The sequence below is a fragment of the Malaclemys terrapin genome, chromosome 22 (assembly GCF_027887155.1).
Source record: "Malaclemys terrapin pileata isolate rMalTer1 chromosome 22, rMalTer1.hap1, whole genome shotgun sequence".
Lineage (NCBI taxonomy): Eukaryota > Metazoa > Chordata > Testudines > Emydidae > Malaclemys > Malaclemys terrapin.
In genome coordinates, this window is record NC_071526.1 from 15,271,598 (window position 1) to 15,293,037 (window position 21,440).

The window sequence follows — 21,440 nt, forward strand, 5'->3', positions numbered from 1 at the left end:
GATGTTTATTCTGAACATGCACTAGGCACTATTGATGAGATTGATTATTTACACTTCACACAAGGAAACTAGGCTGGTTATTTTCACTCCCACTTGTTTTCTGAAATATACAAGATCATTTGCACTCCCATCAAAGCAAGGGAAATGCTCAAGAAAACCTACCCTGACCATTTTCATGGCAACAAAATATTATGAAATGTTTTCTATTCAAATTGGGCCAAATCCCTATTTCAAAGAGGGCTGCAGGTGCTTAGCATCTCTGGGAATCTGACAACCTCCTTCCTCCACTTTTTTTGTTTATAGCTGGTATTCTTTGACATTGTCTTAAAAAACCCTAAGCTTTTCAATTCCCTTGTAAAAAAGTTACTGTCTGATATCCATGTTAGACTGATGTGAAAAAAAAATAAAACAAAAAACAAGGCAACAAAAATAGAACCTTCAAAGAAAACAAGAACTAAAATTACAAGAAGGAAGCCAATATTTTCCCAGTGCTGAATTATGCTGCATAAGATCATTGAAGAGAAAAGCCCTCAGAACTCTTACAGCTTGCAAGACAAGATATGTGACAGCTATGACTCACAGGATAATCTCCTGCTTATTTGGAATTTAGTCTATCATAAATTTTCCATTTTTTCTTGGTACTTCTCCCTTTGTAATATGAAGCACATTAACATATTCAAATACACCATGCTCCCTGTATAGAGTCAGTCATTCAAAGCCCAGATCACAGCCCACTAGCACCTAGTGTCAGGAATGCATCACACTCTAAGGTGCTTTAAAAATAAATATTCAAAAGCTCTGAGTCAGAATCCTCCAAGTGCAATGCCCACCACGGAGCTGTCAAAACTGCAGCGGGATTACATGTCCTGAGATGACAAGATCCACACGAGACCACATCCCTGCTTCTTCTGAGGCAAGCAAATGCCAAGAACTGAACTTAGATTACCTTCATAGGTTGCTTTGAATCCTAGTAAGTTGCGGACGCTGTCTGTCTGGAAGAGGAGCCACATCTGGTGATTTGTGCTGACAATCAGATCAGGAACCGTCGTACCTGTCAAACTGTCAAAAAAAAATAAATCATGCTTATTTCCCCTACAGGAGTATTTGGCTTGCTGTCCATTTCAAAGACCACATACCCCTTTTCTGTGGGGTAGACAATAACTCGCATCAGTGCTATCATATCTCACTTAAAAAAAACCCTAATTGAGCAAATTTTAGTGCTTCTAAAAGTAAAATATTGATACATCTTCCAGGATCCAGGCTTAGAGTAGGCAAAGGCTAAACAACCTCATCCCAGCCACATTTCTCTCTCAATCCCAACCCACAGCACTGTTCCTTTTCCCTGGGCCAGTCCGAAATGGACTAGCAACAGAAAATGATAACGGGGCCAAGGTTTGCAATGGTTTATTTTTCCTCTCTGAAGGGCAGCAAGAAACAAATAGATCGGAAGACAGTGAGGTCTAGTGGATAGGGCACTGGTCTCTTAATCAGGAGACTTGGGTTTTGCTCTGCTTGTGACCTTAGCAAACCACTTAGGCCTTGTCTACACTGCAGGCGGCATAGCTATGACACCAGGGCTATGCTGGCATAACCTCGCAGTGTCGATGCAGCCTACAACTGAAGGGTTTTTTCATCACTGTAGAACATCACCTCCCTGAGTGAAAGTATCCAGGTCGATAGAAGCATCCTTCCATCAACCTATTACATCTACTCCAGGGGTAAGGCCAACACAGCTGCATTGCTCATGAGTGCACATTTTTCTCATCCCTGAGCATTGCAGCTATGTCTGCTAAAATTGCCGACCAGGCCCTAATCTCTTTCCTCTCCCACCTGCTGTCCAGGTAGACCGTAAGCTCTTCAGGGCAAGAGTCAAGCTCTCACTAAGTGTCTGCACAGCGCCATGTTCAGGGAAGCCCTGATCTCAGTTGAGCCATTCGGGCAATATTGTAATGTGGATAACAGCAACTTCCTTTGTCACTGAAACAGGACGCAAAACCTGCAGGTGAGGGAAGCGGGTGACTGAGTCACCTTCATTGCCTCTCCCCCCCGCAGTTACTTATAAAGCAAAAATGTAGCCAAATATTAGAAATGTAATTTAATCACATTTCACGCAGCACTTCTCAGCTGACAGGTAAGTTTTCACGGGGACCGCAAACAAACTGCAGACGGGCACAAACACTAGTGCCTCTGCTGATCCTCCATGAACCCTTGATGATGCCGTGATGCCACACCCTAGGGAAGCGCTGGAGCATTGTTTAAATAAGGCTCAACCTGGAAAGATATTCTCAGGAGAGCTGAACCAGCAACCCATTAGAGAAATGCCACAACAGATCCATGTTCACGAGCTACAGAGGGCCTCTTATCTAGCCACCTGGACTATTCACCTTATCTTTGTTCAACACACACACACACGATAATGGAGTAGGGGGCGTGGATCGTAAAGGTGAGGAATTCACTTTGTTTAGGGGCAGGATTTGACTTTTTAAGTTGCCTGGCTTACAGGCAGTGGTTTATATTAAATAGGACTGCTGCAGCTAAAGTATTATTTGTGATGTATTTTTAAATCGTGTTATTCATGTATTTTTAAATCCAGTGCTTACAATGGATGAGGTGGTCACTTTTTGGAACAACTGCATAAACGTACACACACATTTGCTGTATGTCCTGCATCATCCACAGATCTAGCAATAAGAGTGCCTGAAAGTGTGCTTGATTAAATTGATCCCAGAGCTCGTGAGGCAAAATTATTGCAAACCAGCACTGCATGTGAGCGACCACAGTGGCTGTGCACCGGCAGCACCAATTCCTCTTCGGGGTTTTTGAAAGAGGCAGACACAGGAAGGGAGATGGAGGATTGACAAAGAGGAAAAGATCATTGCCTCAAGGTTTCACACACGCTTTCAAACTTCACCTTCCTGAAAACAGTCAGCCTGAGATGTTCACAGTTGAAGGAAGGATTTGGATGCCCAATTCCACTTAATGTTAATGGACACTGGGCAGTTGAATCCCCAACATCTCAGCCTAAGCGTCTCCATCTCATCTGAAGGACACGGACATCGTACTGGGCTGCAAGAGAGGAGAATGACAACCACCAAGCTCCCACAGCTCAGTTTGGCACTCCGATAGTTTACCATTCTGCACCATTAAAGTCATTCAGAATTTTCCTCTTGGTTTCAGTGGATGCAGGATTCAGGTCCTAACAAGCAGACAAGAACTGGTCAAGGCTAGTGACAGAAGCAAGGCTGGCCGTGGGTTCAGAATCTGACTCCGGCTCTCTCAGCCAGTAGCTGTAGCCAGCGGGAATGCATGCACGCAGGTTTCATTGAATCCGCACTAGAGCTGGGTGAATGCTGCAGGATGTCACCCCGCAAATAGTCATTCACTTCTGCTGCCTTTGTGCTCCTTTTGCACCCGCTCTCACTAGTGCATTTTCAGCTCGCACTCTGGGATTGATTGTGTGACTTGTGCAATCAATCACGGCTAAGCAACCGAGATTCCAAATTTGCAGTAGCAAGGTGCTGAGTATCTAATATTAAAAAATGTGGGCCGATTAAGCACCAAGATTAAATCAGGGATGATCTTGATGATAATATCATTGCCTGGCTCTTACATAGTGCTTTTCATCAGCACATCTCAAAGCGCTTCATAAAGTAGAATCAGTGTCATCATCCCCCTTTTACAAATGGGGAAACTGAGGCACAGAGAGGGGAAGTGACTTGCCCAAGGACACCCAGCAGGCCGGTGGCAGAGCCAGATCTTCTGAGTCCCCACGTAGTACTCTATTCACTAGATCACACTGATTCCATCTGTTCATGGACATCCCACAACGTGAAAATGAGGGACTAGCCATTGACTAAATTATTTATTACAGTCTATTTCCTCTGCTCTAATTTCCATGGTCAGACCAATCAGCTGTGAAATGTTCTGCGACACTTTAATTACAAGTACTTTCACAAGTCATACTTCAGAGTTATATACACCGCGGGTGAGAAACGTTGACTCAAATGTCACTGGAGTTCACACTCCACTGAACAGAGACAGTGCAAAAGAAGGAGAGAAGGCAGAGAGAAATTCCAGAGGAAAAAGAGTGAAAAATGAAGCAAAATGAAATCAGAGAAGCAGACAGACAGACAGAGGCAAAATGAGAAGAGAGAAAAAAATCTAATATCTAATATAATAAGAAATAGGTTATATATAGTAAATAGGGCAACCACTTATGCCAGCCAGGCTTTTGGACAGTTATTCTATGCATAATGCATGGCACACATTTTCTTTAGCTGAAATATATCTACATAAAGAGGAAGGAGAGCCTAGTGGTTAAGGCACTGAACTAGGACCCCAGAGAACTTGGATCAGTTCCCAGTTCTCCCAAACACTCTTTGCAATCTTGGGAAAGTTGTAATATGGAGATGATCATCCTTCTCTGCCTCTGCACATGAACTAAAAAAACAGAGTTAAAGACGTTTACAAAACCTCACACTCAATGAGGTTCACCAGTCCCCAATGGTCAGTTGTTATCTTCTCCATGTCAGAGATAGGAAAGGGATGCAACATAAAGGTTAAAGGTCAGACTTGTAGAAGAGGTCAGTATCTGTTCCAGCACCTCAGGGTAGATCTACACTGCAATGAGGCACATAATTGCAGGTGGGTAGGAGTACCCAGGCCGGCTTTAATTTAGCAAGCACAGCTAAAAATATCAGTGAACACATGGTGAAATGGGCTTCAGCACGGGCTGTAGATGGCTTCCCATAACCTTGGGTTCACACTGCCATTCCTAACCCATGTCAGAGTCCATGCTGCAGTGTTTTCACTGCTATTTGTAGCGTGCTAGCTATATTAAAGCTAAAGCTCCCAGTTGCCTGCTCTAACCATCATAGCAGGCTGCTTCTCTCTACAAAGCTACACAAAACTACACTGCATTCTCCTTCAGTGTATCGTAGGATTAAAGCTACGGCTCCTTCCATATACTGGAGCTGGATTTGAACTGATGTCATTTTCAGCAACTGGTGCTCCCCTCATCCCCTGTCCTTCAGGCTGTGAAGGGGAGATGGGACCTACTGGAATAAGATCAGAGCCACACCCTCAGAAATTGGTAGATTGGAGACTGGGGCTTCCAGGCCTCATTTTCTCTTTAAGGTTTGTCCCATCCTGCTTGATATTTAAGAGAACTCGACTTATCTTCGTGTTGCAGAAGGGTAGTCAAAGCCTGCTGTGGAGTTATTTATTCACCGGTGTGCGCACAGTTTTAACCAGATAATCCACAAAGTATGGAGTAGAGAGAAACCCCAATGGACAACTGAGACCTTTACCACTATGTACACTTATTCCCCTAGGTCCAAATTCTGAGGTCCCGTCTCGGTTTTTACTTAGTCCACCTGAACCTACACACAGTGACCTCAGTGAGAGTTTTGCCTGATTCAGGACCCCAAGAAGTGATGCTTAGATTGTAAGCTCTTTGGGGCAGGGCATGCCTCTCACTGAGTTTGCAAAGCTCCGTGTTTACATGCACTTTGCACAGGTAAAGACAACTGCACATGATGCACAGCAAGTCAGGCATGCTCCACTTTCAATTCCTGCTTGTTTAGCATTTCCTCTTGCATTGGATATCTGACCCCATGCATTCCACTTCCTAGCTATTGCTAGTCTCTCTTGCTTTTCTCAGGCAGCCTCACACAAATAATTCAGATACGCCTTCAGCTTAAAGCAAAACCATCTCTCCAGTTACTATACAGGAGCTCTGTAATGGCGTTAACATCCTCCTAAGTTAGCCCTATCACGAAGTACTTATTTCCAGGCAGTTAGCATGACGTCATTCACCATGGTTTGAATGATCATTTACTATCAAAAGTTGTAGTCCAACCTTGCTTTAGCATGGTAGGAGTGGTCTAGGTTATCAGATGGACCAAAGTCTTTCCTTGGCAACTGAGCAGAATTGCTTAGCCAGCAATGTGACTTTTGCATGCAGAACAAAGATGGAACGTAGCCCTATAAGCAAAAGGATGCCTCACAATGTTCTCTCTACCGAGATAACTGCCACTGCATATTACCTCTGTAAAGGAACCGATATCAATTCAGTGGACCAGATTCTCTATTGCCTTGGGCCTTGTGTTACCATTTACACCGGTGCAAAATGAGCATAAAATGCTACCAACTCAAAATGGTAATGATTTACACGCACTTTGCACGGGTAAAACAATTGCACAAGATGCAGAGCAATTCAGAATCAAGTGTAATCTATTTTCAATTCCTGCTTCTTCAGTATTTGCTCTCGCACTAGATTTCTGACCCCATGCATTCAGCTTCCTAGCTATTGCTAGTCTCTCTCTTTCTTCTGTCAAGTGTCCAGACACAGAGACATCCCAGAAGGATGAAAGCAGCCGGATGAGGGAATGAAGATTCTGACGGCTTCCCTGGATGGACCTGAAGATAAGGTGACTAAAAAGGAAATACAAGGCTCCAGCAAGAACATTCCTTTCATTCTCTACTGCAGACCATCACATAAAACATTCACTGGCTTCTAGCAAACAGGCCCTGGCCCCTCCAGAATCCAAACACCTACAGTAAATATCCTGATGCAAAACTCGTGTACTGATTTGCACAGTGCTAAAAGAAACTACTTACACATAGAGCACAGTTTTCTGGTCTCCAACCTGCCCTCCATCACCCACTGTCAGCGTGTCGTATCCTCTTTCCAAGTCAAATTCTTCAAAGGTGAGTTTGATAACCTAGCAAAGATACAGCATGTTAATATGAATCAACCATAGAGGCAGCCTGCAGCTCCTCTTGTTTATTTGTGTGTGTGTCTATCGAGGAGCAATTTATAGGTGCATTAAATCTTCTGGACAATGGAAATGGTGTCTGGCCTCACTTTTTATTGCATTGTGGCATTTCTCCCCAGACGCACACAGCTATTACTGAAATCATCTTTCAGATTTCTCTGCTGTGTCTGTCGATTTACCCTATGCATTTACTGATACAGAGACATGCCCGTTGAGCTTACAGAGCAGGGATTATATTCGCTCTGCTGGTTGGTCACTATTACCATTCGATTTTCTTTGCAAATTGGGGATTTGGCTTTGGGTGATGGATTTGAATGCACGTGTAAGTGGCATTAATCAGTCAAACACAGTGCAGGTGTGTTTAAAGCAGCCTGGGGCCCTAGGCTAGTCAATTTGGTAGTGGTTGTGTACTCAGGGGGGTTCCTCCCTGGCTTTAGTGGCTGCTCTTTCTCCCTCTGCTTGAGACACCACTGCACTGGTTACACTGGGGGCAGCTCCCCCATCTCAGAGCAATGGTTTCAGGCTCTCTACACACTCAGAGGTCACTGAATTAGTTTACAGTTGGTTCAAATTTTCAGACTTTTTTCACATAAACATGGGATGGGATTTTCCAAAGCACTCGTGTGATTTAGGAGCACAAGTCCCACTGAAAGTCAAAGAGAATTGTGCTCTAAAGTCACTTAGATGCTTTTGAAAGTTCCACTCATTTAAAAAAAAATGAATGCTTCATTCTGAAACTGGGGGCTGGGCCCATAGGCGTTGGCCTACTGTGGCTAGACCTTAATTCTGCCCTGGGCAAGCTCTGTAACCTGATGCTAATAATGGCCTGCTTTGCACATCCACAACTCCAATCGGAATCAATGGGAGCTGTCGTTGCTCAGTACTTCTCAAAGGCTCCCAATTCAGGAAAGTACGTAAGCATGTATTTAAATGCATCCTTATTTGGAGAAGCACTTATGCATGTGCCTATATGAAAAATACCTTCCTGTGATACTCATAACACCTTGGGATCATCAAATATGAATTTATTACATCTAATCTGTTTTTTCGACTATTTATGATATTTATTTAATTTTGCATTTCAGATTAGAAATAATCTAAAGTCATAAAGACAGGGACCTGGTCGCCCCAAATGTCTGCACAACACCACCCAAGCACTATGCCAGTAAATAAATCATTTCATCCGGATTGGGACAGGGGAGTTAGGTATGAGATCGTCAGCTGGTGTAACCTGACAACGCTCCATTGACACCACTGGAGTTACAATAATTTACAACAGTTGAGGAACGTTGCCCATAGTCAATTCTCTATGGGAAGTTATTAGGCATTGAAGCCAATGTAGTTCCATCAAGTTTCATCGATTGAGTATCTGACCCTAGGTTGGTCAATTTCACATTCTGACTCCCGTCAGTTTCACCGTCATGCACTAGCCTGTTACCAAAGATGAGGGAGGAATGTTTAAACCCAGTTGTCACTGAAATTTAAAATAAAATTGTATTAGATGTGTCTATTCATATTGGATTGTGGGTAAATAATAATTATTTAAGAAGTATGTAAAGATCAGTTATATTTGGAAGCATCTCTCCAAAGGGACACCACTGACATTAAAAGAAAACAAACAGATGTCTGTCTAAACATTTTTCCTCTACTATAGTTAAAAAACGCATTTAAGGTCCAACCATACAAGGACTTAAGCACATGCATAACTTTAAGCACATGAATTAGCCCACTGAATTCAAAATGAACACAGATTTCAATGGCAATTAAATTAAGTGGTGCTACCCCCATGCTTAAAATTACATGAGCGTGCCAGTATTTGTGGGACCGGGGCCTAAGATTACTATAATTGCAGTAGACAAGAGAAAAGTGTGTGTCTCTTTTTTTTCTTTTCCTTTTTTTTCCACATTTTACAGCACTTTGTTAAAACTCATTTCTTTGTATTTCCTGTTTTCCTTCATGTTATGTGGGTCTTTCCCACAGCAGCAGGGAGAGGAAAACATTTTAAAAATACAGAAAAAAATGTGAGTGTAAAATCACAACTATTGGCGCAAGGGAAGATGTAGCATCTTAAGCCACTTGTAATTTTATTTATCTATTTATTTATTTTAATTGACCAGGTATCCAAAGGATAATACCCTTTTAAGAACAACGGGTATATATATATATATATATACACACACACACACACACGCGCGACAGGGTGTATCAACTCTGTACTGGGCCAACGGCGGCTGACCAATCGCTGTGGGCCCAGGAGACCACGCCCCCCCTTACGTCTGCTGTGCATGCTCCAGGTGGAGGGGACAGATAAAAGGAGACGGCCCAGCTCAGTTGGGGCTGCTGAGGAGGAGGAGGAAGAACGTATGCTGCCATCGACTCTCCAGACTACTGAGGGCATGGATCTAGACTATGCTGCAGAGGTCCAGCTGACCACGAAGACTGGCAGGGATGCCGAGCTACTGCCAGCAGAGGAGATGCCCGAGATAGATTTTATGGTAGGAAGTTAACCAGGGAACGTGTTAGGACTGAGGCTTGAACCCTTAACAGGGAGTTTACTGGCTTCATGGGACCCTGGGTCAGAACCCAGTAGAGTAGGGTGGGCCTGGGTTCCCCTATCCCCCTGAATTTGCCAGTAGGCGTGGCTGCCGGGGACTCTTGATATAGACTAATTGTTTGCTCTGCCCCACTAGGTCAGAACCCCTAAACTATTATTGTTTGCCCTGGCCAAGAGGCTATAGACTGCTTGTTTGCTCTGCCCTGCCCGAGGGTCTGGAGATCCTCATTGTGATCCCTTGACTTAGCAGGGAATCTCAAGGCTTGTGTGATGGGGTGTATGAACCCTGCACTGGGAAAATGGGGGTGATGCCCGTGGGACACACTGAGCCCCCGTGAGACCACGATTCAGGCAAAATGTTCTTTGCTCCTTTCTTATAACTCATCTCTTTAAAATGTGTAAATCTAGGAAATCTAATGAAATTAGACACTGTGGCTATCACATCTTGGGTAGAGCGGAGCCTTCAAAAGCTTTTGGATTCTAAAACAAAGGGATTCACGGTATTTCACGGCGGTTTAGGGACTTATATACATTTTAGTAGGGCTCAGCTCCAATTCCTGATTGTGGCTTACAGTAAATGTTCTTAAAATCCCCAATCTTCATTCTTTTATGTTCAATACAAAGCTACTAAGATTATCAGCAAGGCTGAAATAGTAACCGATGCAGAATATTATTGAACCACGTAACAATGAAATAATGTGATTAATACAAAGAACACAGGGCTGTAAAATGGCACACATCATTAGTTAAACCAGTCATGCAAGTAAACTGCATTTTAAAGAGTCCGACCCTCATTAAACAGCTAATTACCTTCTAATATACTGTAGACCATAACCTTGTTGCACGAGAACACGATGGCGAATGTAACATTTATTTATGTATCTTTCCCTCACAGTTTATATTGTTTTCCTTTTGGCTGAAGACTGAACATTATTGAATGGGACAAACACCTCAAGACCTCCTGGCACATGCAGAATCACTAATGCGACAAAGCCTAATTTTTAATTCATTGACATGACAGGAAACAATTGGCAAAGTCAAAGAAATGGGCTCAAATATGCCTCATGAGTTTAAGGCTTGATCCACTGCAATTTCTGATATGAAGGAGGTCACATTTGGAGAACAAAATTACAATAATAATCCTGTCCATGTAGCATAGCGCCTTTAATGTGCTCATCTCAAAGTGCTTTACAAATATTAATTAAGCCCCATGATATCTATTTGAGGTCAAGTAGTAAACATTGCTATCCAGTAGATACATCGACAAAGTAGGGGATGTTTTTACAGCTGAAGGGGAAAAAAAGAGAGGTCAAGGGACTTGCTCAAGGCCAAAGAGTGAGCTGGTGGCAGAGTTGAGCACAGACACTCAGGCATTTCGGGGTCAGATCACTAGATACCCAGCTCTTTCAGAGTACAAATATTTTGGCTGGTTTACCTGAAACGGTTTCCCACGCTTCAGTTAATCAGAAGCCAGTTTAGCATTTCAAACCTGTAAGGTGCTGAGCAACCAGAGCAACCCACATAAACGTGCTTTTATTTTAAGCACGTGCGCAATTCCTGCTTCGCGGCTTGTAACGCTGAGCTCTAGGAGTCCTTCTCAGAAGAAACATTGACAAATGAGCTCAGTTTTATTTTAAGAACGGGGGAGGCGTCGCCAGCGGGGGGGACTCAGAAATGCCAATTTTAATTCAAATCTTGTTTCTCCCCAGACACTCTCTCAGTTTGCTTCTGGTTCAACGGGCTACTCACCACTCGAGAAACCAAAGCCTGCAGCCCAGGAGCCAGCACAAAGGCGTCAGTCCTCAAAAGAGTGTTTACAGACAGTGATCTCATGTGGTACCTGGGCCTATTGTACACAGAAGTTTTCAACCAATGCTGCACTGTACCCAGGGTTTCTAAGCACACCTCAGGGCGGATCATGTAACTCAGCGGTCTGGACTCACGCGAGGTATATTTACACGGTTTGGGATGTGATTTTCCCAGCTCATATGCGCATGCCCCACACTAGCTTTCATCTGGCTAGTTCGCTAAAAATGGAAATGGGGATTTAGCACCACCGGCTTCAGTGCAGGCTGCACAAGAGAGTACATACCCTGAGCGGGGGGGTGGGGGGGTCGGGTGGATTTGGCAGCTGGTACTGAGCCTCACGCCGCTGCACCCTCTTAGTGAGCTCTCTAAATGAATGCTAGAATGGGTTTGTACCCTATATCTAGGCTCCACAGAATAACATTTTGACAGATCATCGTGAGGGATGGCAGGTCTAGAATCCGGGTCCTTAAGTCGTCCTCAAACAGCAGCCACTACACAGCCGCTCCCTGGTACCAGCTGGGAGCGCGGGCTGGTGGACCTAGCTCACCGGCACCACCACGAAGCTCCCGATTGGAGGAAATGTCCAGTCTCTCCGATTGGCTCAGACGCTCTATTTAAGCGAGAAGGAGGCACAGAAAGTTGAATCCTTGGCTCGCTGCTATATTGGACCGTGCCTTCTTGCCTGACCCCTGGGCCATGTTTTGTCCGATTCCTGCCTTCCTGTCTATTTCTGGTTCTTGCTTCTACACCCCACCCCGGGCTACTGACCCTGGCTCTAACTCCAGTTCTGATCCCCGGTTCCAGTTAACCACTGCTAGGAGCACTAGGACATGTTCCAATGTACAGCAATGGCATTGATGGGACTTTAAAGCACTTTTTTTTATTTCTGTTGATTTAAATTTTCACAGTTGTGAGAAATTGGGATGGGGTCAGATAACTATTTAATGACAAAGCAACAGGGGGTCCTATGGCACCTTTAAGACTAACAGAAGTATTGGGAGCATAAGCTTTCGTGGCTAAGAACCTCACTTCTTCAGATGCAACTTACCCACGAAAGCTTATGCTCCCAATACTTCTGTTAGTCTTAAAGGTGCCACAGGACCCTCTGTTGCTTTTTACAGATTCAGAGTAACACGGCTACCCCGCTGATATTTAATGACAGCAGATGTTGAGATTTACAAAGTTAAAGCTTTATAACCGTTGAAATACAAATTATCAACATCACACGTCAAAATATATAAAGTAACTATCCTTAAATCAAACTCTAAAATTCTCAAGCAACATTTTTCTTACTTTGGCTATTCATGAATTTAGATGTTTTCCCCGCTGGTTTAGCATGCGCAGTGAAATGGACGTTTACCAATGCTGACCAAAAAACCCTCATCCTTCCAAACCTGCCCTATATCACATACAGAACATCAACCTTGCAAAATGCTACTGCCCCATGTTGGTTGTAAACTATTTCATACCTTGCTTCTTGAGAAGAAAAATAAATTTAAAAAAATGCAGCATCCCAGCTCTCTCCTTTTCCCAAGCCCAAGGACACTTGAATCTTAAAATATAAACTGGAATAGCCGGATTGAACTCAGTGGATCCACTTGATTTACACCAGCTGAGGATGTTCTGTAAGCCAATGAACTAACCCAGACAGCTTGCTTTAATGGCACTCTGCGTGGGCACAGGGAACTGGCCATACTAGGCAATCTACTTGCTAGATTGGGGCCTTTGTCGTCAGCACATGTATTTTATTCAGTGATCATGCTTTCCTGTTGAATGCAATGATTTGGAGCTGTATACGTGTGTTTTCTCCCTGCCAATGAGATCTCTTCACAGCTTGGGGTTTCTGCAGTCTCAGATTCCTTCAGTAGCAGCAAATGCTAAATGCAATTGATTTGATTTTGCTGTTTGCCATCTTCCTGGGGCGTGTCAAAAGGCAGCCCTCTCCTTGGATGGGCCCCTGGGACCTCGCAGAGCATTCTCTGCCCTTTGAACAGGGAGCAAGACATCATTCTTTGGTCATGAACTGCATCTCAGATTAACATGAACAAGCTAAACTGTTCACACATGACAAGCAGGCACAGCAACGGCTTTTCCGAACACATCAGTGCATTTCACCCAACCCTTTGTGCTGCAAAGAGATGGAGAGATTATTCCCTACCTGGAAATCGTGTCTCTGGGATGAAGCACTCAACAGTCTGAAGTCTTCCCAGAAACCCTTTATTAGCTGATAATTATCCAGTTACTTAGGGGGAAAGATTATGTTTATTTTCCATGGGCTGGTGTAAAATTGATATAGCTGCAGACATCAAGGGAGTTACACCAGTTGAAGATGTGGCCCATAGAGAACAATGTGTATTCTCTACAGGAATTTATTAGTCATTGAAGTCAGTGAAGCTACATCCGCTGAGGATCTGGTCCTATGGATCTGCTGTTAGCTAATCAAGTTTTTTTTTTTTTAAATTAATTATTATTATTAAAGTATGTTTAAAAGCTAAGGAAGATACCGACTGGAGAAAGAACAGTGGGGATGGGGGAAGCTGCAGCAGGGTGGGGACAGAGTCTGGGAAGCATGCGATGGGCCATTCCGCCTAGCAATTGTGCATAGTAGAGGGAAACCCATGAAACAGATTGCTGGAGGAGAAGCAGAGAAGTTCATTTACCAGCTTTTTTGTGACTGGTGAAAAAGCAAATGGGAATGTCTGGAGTCTGCACATTCAAGCACCCCGGGGAAGTGGCACAAGGCAGTTCTCTTGTTTAGGATCACTGAAGCAACTGACATGGCCCTAAACATGAATTTTGGTGCCCAAAATCATGCACCCAAGCTCGAAAGTGTTTGCCTATTTGAAAGCCAGTGTAGACAGTGCCAGGCTGATGGCAACTTCCTATCCAAGCCCCGGAACAAAGGGAACTGTTTTCTGTAAATTTTATTTACCAAAATTTCATGTCCATTTTCTTTTTTAAACAAATAAAGATGCAGAAAAATAATGAAGGAAATACGTCGCTTCTCACCTCTTCCCCTGCAATTTCCATTATGCCCCCAAAGTCCTTGTGTCCAAAAACCTACCCCTGAGTGCATGTTATGCAGCTAATGCATAGTGATATTTGCCACTGACACAAGTTATATCTAATCCCTCTGCTGCACCTTGGCAATAGCTTCCAAGCTGCAGTGAAATCTCTTTTAAAGCATTAATGTTCCACTGGAATATCCTCTCTTCAGACTCAGACACCCCGGAGGGCACTTCTTGTGTGTTTCACCTGGCATGCATCGCACAGGGTGCAGCAGGTGCATGGAAGGGCTTGCACACAGATTTACACTATGTTCACTGAGAAAGCACAACCCTCAGTCCCCTGGAGAAACAAACACTAGCACTAGCTGGTCACTGGTAATGGCAGCTTTTCAACTGTGCCCTTTGCACCTGCTCATCGCCAGCTAAGCTGCTCAGAAGCCAACCATGGCTACACTTTAGATCTTTTCTCCTCATTCACATCACCCCCCTCTATATTCCCATGTCACCAGCTCCAAGCCTGAGATCCCACAAGCTGACACATGGCACATAGAAAACAAACCTAACAGTAGATTCAGCTGTCCAAAAAACTTCCTGAAGTGGCAACAATAGTTCATAGGGAAGCTTCAGAGGCTCGTGGGCTCCCAGGTCACAGATAAAATCAGTGCTACACCCAGCAAGGGCACAGAGCTTCCCATCAGCCCTCATCCTAGCTTCTGCCCTTGCTACAGGGCCACACGGTGTGCAAGACTATCTTTTCCCGATGACAGATAGCTCCCTGTTGATGATAACCTCAGCACCGCTGGGGAAACAGGACACATCGCCCTTTACCCCAGCCCCACCTGGGACATTCTGCAGCTTCCTCGCCTCCACCTATTTGAAAGGAAACCTCCATCCATTACCCCCCTTGCTTCAGCATCCGTAACAGTCCTGGCCACTCTCCCCTGATTCGATCTCCCGTCGCTGTGAGCCCTGCCAACACGGTAGAGCAGGTGGGAAGTAGCAGGTTGCACAGTTAGCCTTGAGCCCAATTGAATAGCTCAGCACGGGGTTCCCAGATTCACTTGCACTGGCCCTGTGAGGGCACGTCACCCTCTGCCAGGTTCCCTGCATCCATGTTCACCAACACTGAGTGCACGAGCCCGGCGCCTGCTAAAAGGACTGGCCACATTAAGAAGATCTACAGCAACGTGCCAGGCCATCAACTGCACTGATGTCAGTGGAGTTCCTCTGATTTACATTGAGGATCCGGCCCCATGTCTCCCATGTGCACAGGGTACAGCGTGGGGACATCATTGATTCAGTTCAGCAGCCAGGGCCTGAATGAGGTCTTTCTATATCAAAATATTACTGAATGATATTTGCAGAGCTTCACATTATCAGTGCTGGCTGTTAGCAGCAGTCAGTTCTGCACTGGCACAGAATCCTGGTTAGGACAGACCTGTCCCATGCCTGGATAGGCAGACAGGAAAAACACTAATGAAAATCTGATCGCTGGATTTGGGGCTAGGGAGGATTTTCCCCCAACCCTGGTCAGATTAGCAGGGACCTGGGGGAGGGCAGGAGGAGGGCTAGGTTCACTGGCCGCTGAACTGAATCAAAGATGTCCCCACACTGTACCCCATGTGCACGGGAGACGTGGGACCGGAGCATAGACCTGCCCTCAGTCTTTGCTGTTTTCTATTTGTGACACACAACAGTTCAGTCTTCTTTGGTCTAACTGAAGTCATTGGGCTCAATACGGGGGTAGCTGGGTGAAATTCTCTGACCAACGTTATACAAGAGATCCAATGAGATGATCTAATGGTCCCTTCTGGCTTTAAACTCTATGGCATTAATAAATCAGGGTAGAAAAATAGAGCAATGCAACTCCTTGAATTTGGGGCCTAGATACCTGCCTGGGACGCCAAAGCAAGATCCTCATTATATGATGTGTTCAGCTAATGAAGCCCTTAAAACAGAATGCATCCTGAACAGGACGATGTAGTTAAAGGCCATAGGGATAATCTCTCTAAAGCTACCCTTTGCCAGGGACGTTTGCTTCTTAACTCTGGAGTTCTGGGATGCGGTTTGTAGATGCACTTTGGCTTGGCACCGTCGAAGGGAATGTTCCCTCCAGCACTGCCCTTTGGTATTGTTGCTTCCACAGCTGGGCATGGTTCCATTTCTCTGGGAAAGTCTCTCTCTTTCTTTTTTTTTTTTTAGTTTAACCCTTACCGTACCACATTGGTTTTTTTCCACCATGTCTGTTGCGCTAATACCTTCTGCTGATCCTCTGTTTAAATCAGATCCATAGTTTCTGAGGCCAAGAGAGAGCATTATGATAAACTAGTCTAACCTAGGTGACCTGATCAGCTTAGGCCATAGAATATCATCCAGTGGCACAATGCCCAAATACAATGCCCATTCAGCAGCACAGACGGTATAGGGCAGCTGGAAACCTCTCGTACATTCACCAGAAGGATAGGTGCACAGTGCACTTCCTTTGGACACGCTTAGTATATTTAGCAGCATTGGTGTTCGCGTCCTTGCTTAAAAGCACTTGGAAAGATCAGTTGCAATCACATGGTTAGACATGGCTCCTTCTACGTCCCTTTTGTTTTATTATCAGTAAAGCCAAAGGCTTAGGAATTAATGACATGGCATTTTTGTTTCCCTGAAATCTGTTTTTAAATCTTCAGTTGATAAAAAAGTTAATTCACAAGACATTTACTATGGAATCAATTAAACAAAAACAAACAAACAAAAAAAACCCATAACATACTCCATACTTTGCCCCAAACAGTTCTCAACTGGGGTGGATTATTCTTACGTTTAAGATTATTTCAAAAGCCCTCTTGCAACCTCGTTGCATCCGACGAAGTGGGTATTCACCCACGAAAGCTCATGCTCCAATATGTCTGTTAGTCTATAAGGTGCCACAGGACTCTTTGCTGCTTTTACAGATCCAGACTAACACGGCTACCCCTCTGAAACTCTTGCAACTTGTTCACACTTGTCAAGTGACCAAACTGATCAACCAGCAAAAGCTGCCACAAGTGGGCGTGATGAGGGCTAAGGGGAAAATGCAGGGGAAAATCAGCCAGGGAAGGTTTCGGAGAACTTGGGGGGAAAGAAAGAAAAAGGAAAAAAGACTGAGAAAGAAACACCTGACTGAGAGAGACCTGAATTTTCTTCTTTGGGAATTGAGGGCTTTAGCAGTATGTTCTAGTCTGTTTAACAGAACCTCCTAAAGTTCTGGGAACTCTCCACAATTCTCCAGTACCTTGTGGACCCAAAGCAAGGCCAAAGCATTATAGCCTGGAACTCTCTGTGTTATCAAGCATCGCTAGTTTGGGTGCAAAGGCAGCAATCTAAAACTCTCCCCCAGCCCAGGCCAAGTGGGGAATGGCAGAGAAAACTCAATGTTTTCTTTCCCAGCTCCAAACCCCAAAGCACAGGAAGGACTGGCCAGTATCAGCAGTGGAGAGAGCCAGTTCCTCCTCCTCTCTGGCTCGCCTTCTGCCCTTTAGCCTGTAAATCCCAGTTGGCTGCAGGCCAGGTATCAGTCAAGAACAGTGAACATCAGCATTCGCGGCACGGACGTTCCATGCCCTAACTGAAAGCCAGTTTTAATGAAATGCTTTGCTAAGCTGTCTGGCATTTCAGCACCATTCACATCGAGATATCAAAAAGGCTTTGTTTAAAAATAATTACATTGACTTTTAATTACATCCTTTAAAGAAAGATGTTTTAAACGGGAGGTACGTGACGTGTCACAGCCTCCCTAAGTAGTTGAGACACACGTGGTAGGTGGAAACAACAGCACCAAAAACCTGAGCAGTTTTGTAAGAAAGTGAGAAAGATGAACGGTGACTTAAAAAAAAAAAAGCGAATAAAGATACTAACATGGCAACATCTCTCGGAGACCTACCTTGGCTGGATTGAGGGCGGTGATCACCCACACGCAGTAGGCGTTGTTATCATACTGTACGGGGTAGTTGGGAGAGGTGATCACTCCGCTGGGGCCCCGGAGATATGCATCGCACATCCTGGCTGTGAAGAAGAAAATAAGACAGTGTCTGGGGGAGGTTCATCAGCCCTGGGATGTACATTTGGCTCCTTATTTCGGGAGGGGAAGGAGTGCTTGCATAAAATCAGGAGGGAAATAAATCGCTTCACATTGTCTTCAGCAGGTAGGGGCTGTTGCATCCCTTGTAGTACAGAAGACACAGGACTCGGCTGTGATGAATAGAAAGGGGATTCTTGATTAAGGCTGCTGAACAGAGACCGACCCTGTGGCTCAGACTGATTTAACAGAGCCTGGGCTACACCTAAGGCCACCGCACAGGGGTTTCTCTAAGCCCTGGTTCACGAAGGGCACTGCAGCCCACGCTGCAGAATCCAACTGGGAAGCCCTGCTTCTTTCTAACAGGCAGGCCCTGATTTCCTTTCCCCATGCTCCTTTTGACAGCCTGAGCAAAAGCCAACACAGCAAACGGTTAATGAGGAGAGGCTGAGTTAAGTCCGATTTCTCCACGGGCTGGGGAAGAGTGCAGCTGGCAGCTCTGCTTAGCATCTTAACAACAGCTTAAGTGAAGCAGAGATGGGAAAGTGCATAAGGGTAACAGAAAGGAAAAGGCCCGTGGAGTCTTTTTGTCAGAATTATCCCCCAACTCCCGCTCCACTGGCAACTGTGAAATGCAGAGTCCTGGCTCTGTATCGGCGTTTGCTACCGAGCTGAATGTCAGGGGGGCCTGGTCCACAAACATCAGATCCGGGAGTTGTACCTTCCCGATGTTTGAAGGAGCTGCGTGTGTACGTGCATGTGCCTGCGTTCAGATCCAAGGTTCTGCTCTGGGTCCATCTCTAGACAGAACAAATACAGCTCCACAGAGCTGTTGATTAAGGGCTATGCCATATGAAAAACACAAACAAACACACACACCCTTCCTGAGTTAACCAGTTGCCCTTTCAGTACAGCTACCCAGAGTCTAAGCCCAGAGCAACCAACTCTGGGCCAAATTTACTGGAAATGGTGGTGTTAAAGGGTGTAATTTATAATCCGAGGGCCAGAAAACTGGGGGATGCAGCAAGTGAAATAACCATGAAGCGGTGTAAAGTAAAGTAGGTCCCTCCTACTTCACCTGATCGGTTTCATTTCACACGGACATATATTTGGGGGCATTCTACTTCCCGATCCAAGTCTCACCCCCTCCTTTCTTCCCTATGGCTCCCCTGGTCAGTGATTTCACACTGCGATGCTGCATCCTGCCACTGACGGGGACAAATGGAACTCCTGTTAACGGGACGGGTTCACAACAGGGCTTCTCTCTTATTCCAAACGAGCCCCACCGAGGTCAGTCTCCTGATGTGATTGCTGTATCTTGTTAACGTGAGATCCATGGGCACCCTTTGTACTCGCCTTACCGGAGGCTGCTCCCTTGTGACTGGTAAGTGGCAACGAGGAGGGAAACATCTTTAGACTGGACCCAATCGACAGGCTCAATGGCTGTGGCCAATGAAGTTGGAAGGGATCATGCTGGTTGCTATCAGCACGAAGGCATCAGCAGTAGGGGGCACCATTTAGATAGCGGAGAAGACAGTAAATAGTTATGCAAAGATATGGTGATGAGGTCCAAAGTGGTTGCTCTCTGAGCCCACTGAAGTCAATGGGAGTCTTTCCATTGACTGCAATAGGGTTCGGATCAAGCCCCGAGTAACTCCAAGGGTTTCACTAGCCACAGGTAGGTTCCGTTTGCTCATACACACGGGCAAAGCATAGGAAATTTCACACGGGCCTTTGAACTTCATAGACAGCATGGATGAAATGGAGTAGAACTGAAGAGTCACTTGTAGAGGAGCTGAGAAGATCCATCTACATATTTATCTGGCCCCACCACCATTGTATCTGAGCACCTCACAATCTTTAATGGATTTATCCTCACAACACCCCTCTGAAGCAAGGAAGTGGTGTTATCCCCATGGTACAGATGGGAAATGAGTCACAGAGAGGCTATGTGACTTGTTAAAGGCTACACAGGGGGTCTGTGGCAGAACAGGGAATTAAACCTAGGTCTCTCAAGTCACAGGCTAGTGGCCTACCAGCTGGACAATCAGGAGTTAGATACAAAGTGGCCTCCCATTACAGAATGACCTTTGCATTTCAAAAGAATTTGTCATTTAAAAACTAAAAATATAAAAACAGCAACAATGCTAAAAATGGTTTGGAACCAGAATAAGAAGCAACAAACCAAAACAAAACCATATAAAAAAAAAACTGAGGGTAGGAATGAAAAAAAATTAAGTTGATTCACAGAGTCGTAATAACACAGGCAAATCCTTTCTTATCTCAAACGAGAGGACGCTATAAATTTCCTTTAGAGTGTCGAATATTTATGCCAAATATCCTCGTACGCTGATTCAATTTATTCTATACTTGTTTCAAAGAATCAGGTGGTATTCTAAAGCCTTGCAAAAATCTGCAGAGGAAATTAAAAGTGGGGGGGAAAGCGGAACTGAAGAAATAACAATTCAGGACTTTAAGAGCTTCAGAGGGATTTAATTAAAAATATTACAAGTTGTTCATTATTAGCATTACAAACATCACAATTATACATGCTGGTTAAAAAGAAAACGTAACCAAAACAACCAAGACCTAGATGGGCATCCGTATATGTTGTCCTCTTAAGTAAAACTCCGTTCACACATTTCCCGGTGCTGGGTCACGGGGACATCCATATTTTGCCAGTTGCTGGCTAGTTGCTCATTTCCTAGTGAAAGCCATAATGAGCAGGATTACTGGGCTTTAACACACTTTTAATTACCAGATGCTGGGAGGGGAAGACAAGGGCGGATCACTCCAACTTTCCTGTTCTGTACGCTCTCCCTGAAGCTCTGGCACTGGCCACTATCGGAGACAGGATACGGGACTAGATAGACCATTGGTCTGACCCAGTATGACTGTTTTGTTCTAAAGGCCCTGCGTACACTAAAACTACAGGCTTGTCCACTCAACCTTTTAGCACACAACAGCAAGCCAGGGTATAACTCTATTGCACTCTACTGGCCGAGCATTAACCAGCTATATGGACCCTGCTATCATGCATTAAGAGTTCTGCACTTTGACTTCATAGCATCTCTATCTCTTCTTCCTTTTCAGGTTACAGACAGCTCTGCTAAGGGTAGGTAGATCAGGTTTTCTGTATTTCGTTAAGGGTAGGGAAGTGGGGAGCAGCTGATGCCGTGAACGTTGTTCAGGTTGTGGTTGGAAAAGATTTATCAAACAAAGCATTTGCACTGTTCCCCAAGAGA

General features: G+C 44.7%; 1 protein-coding gene across 1 annotated transcript in view; it reads right to left on the reverse strand.

The window, feature by feature from the left end:
- Positions 1-21,440, reverse strand: part of CSMD2 (CUB and Sushi multiple domains 2) — a 579,057-nt gene that overhangs the window by 252,359 nt on the left and 305,258 nt on the right. Inside the window, exons 10-12 of the mRNA XM_054012126.1 lie at positions 18,061-18,182; positions 6,622-6,725; positions 947-1,059 (exon numbers count right to left, since the gene is read on the reverse strand). Coding sequence (XP_053868101.1) covers positions 947-1,059; positions 6,622-6,725; positions 18,061-18,182 — 339 coding nt within the window. The remainder of the gene's footprint in view (positions 1-946; positions 1,060-6,621; positions 6,726-18,060; positions 18,183-21,440) is intronic.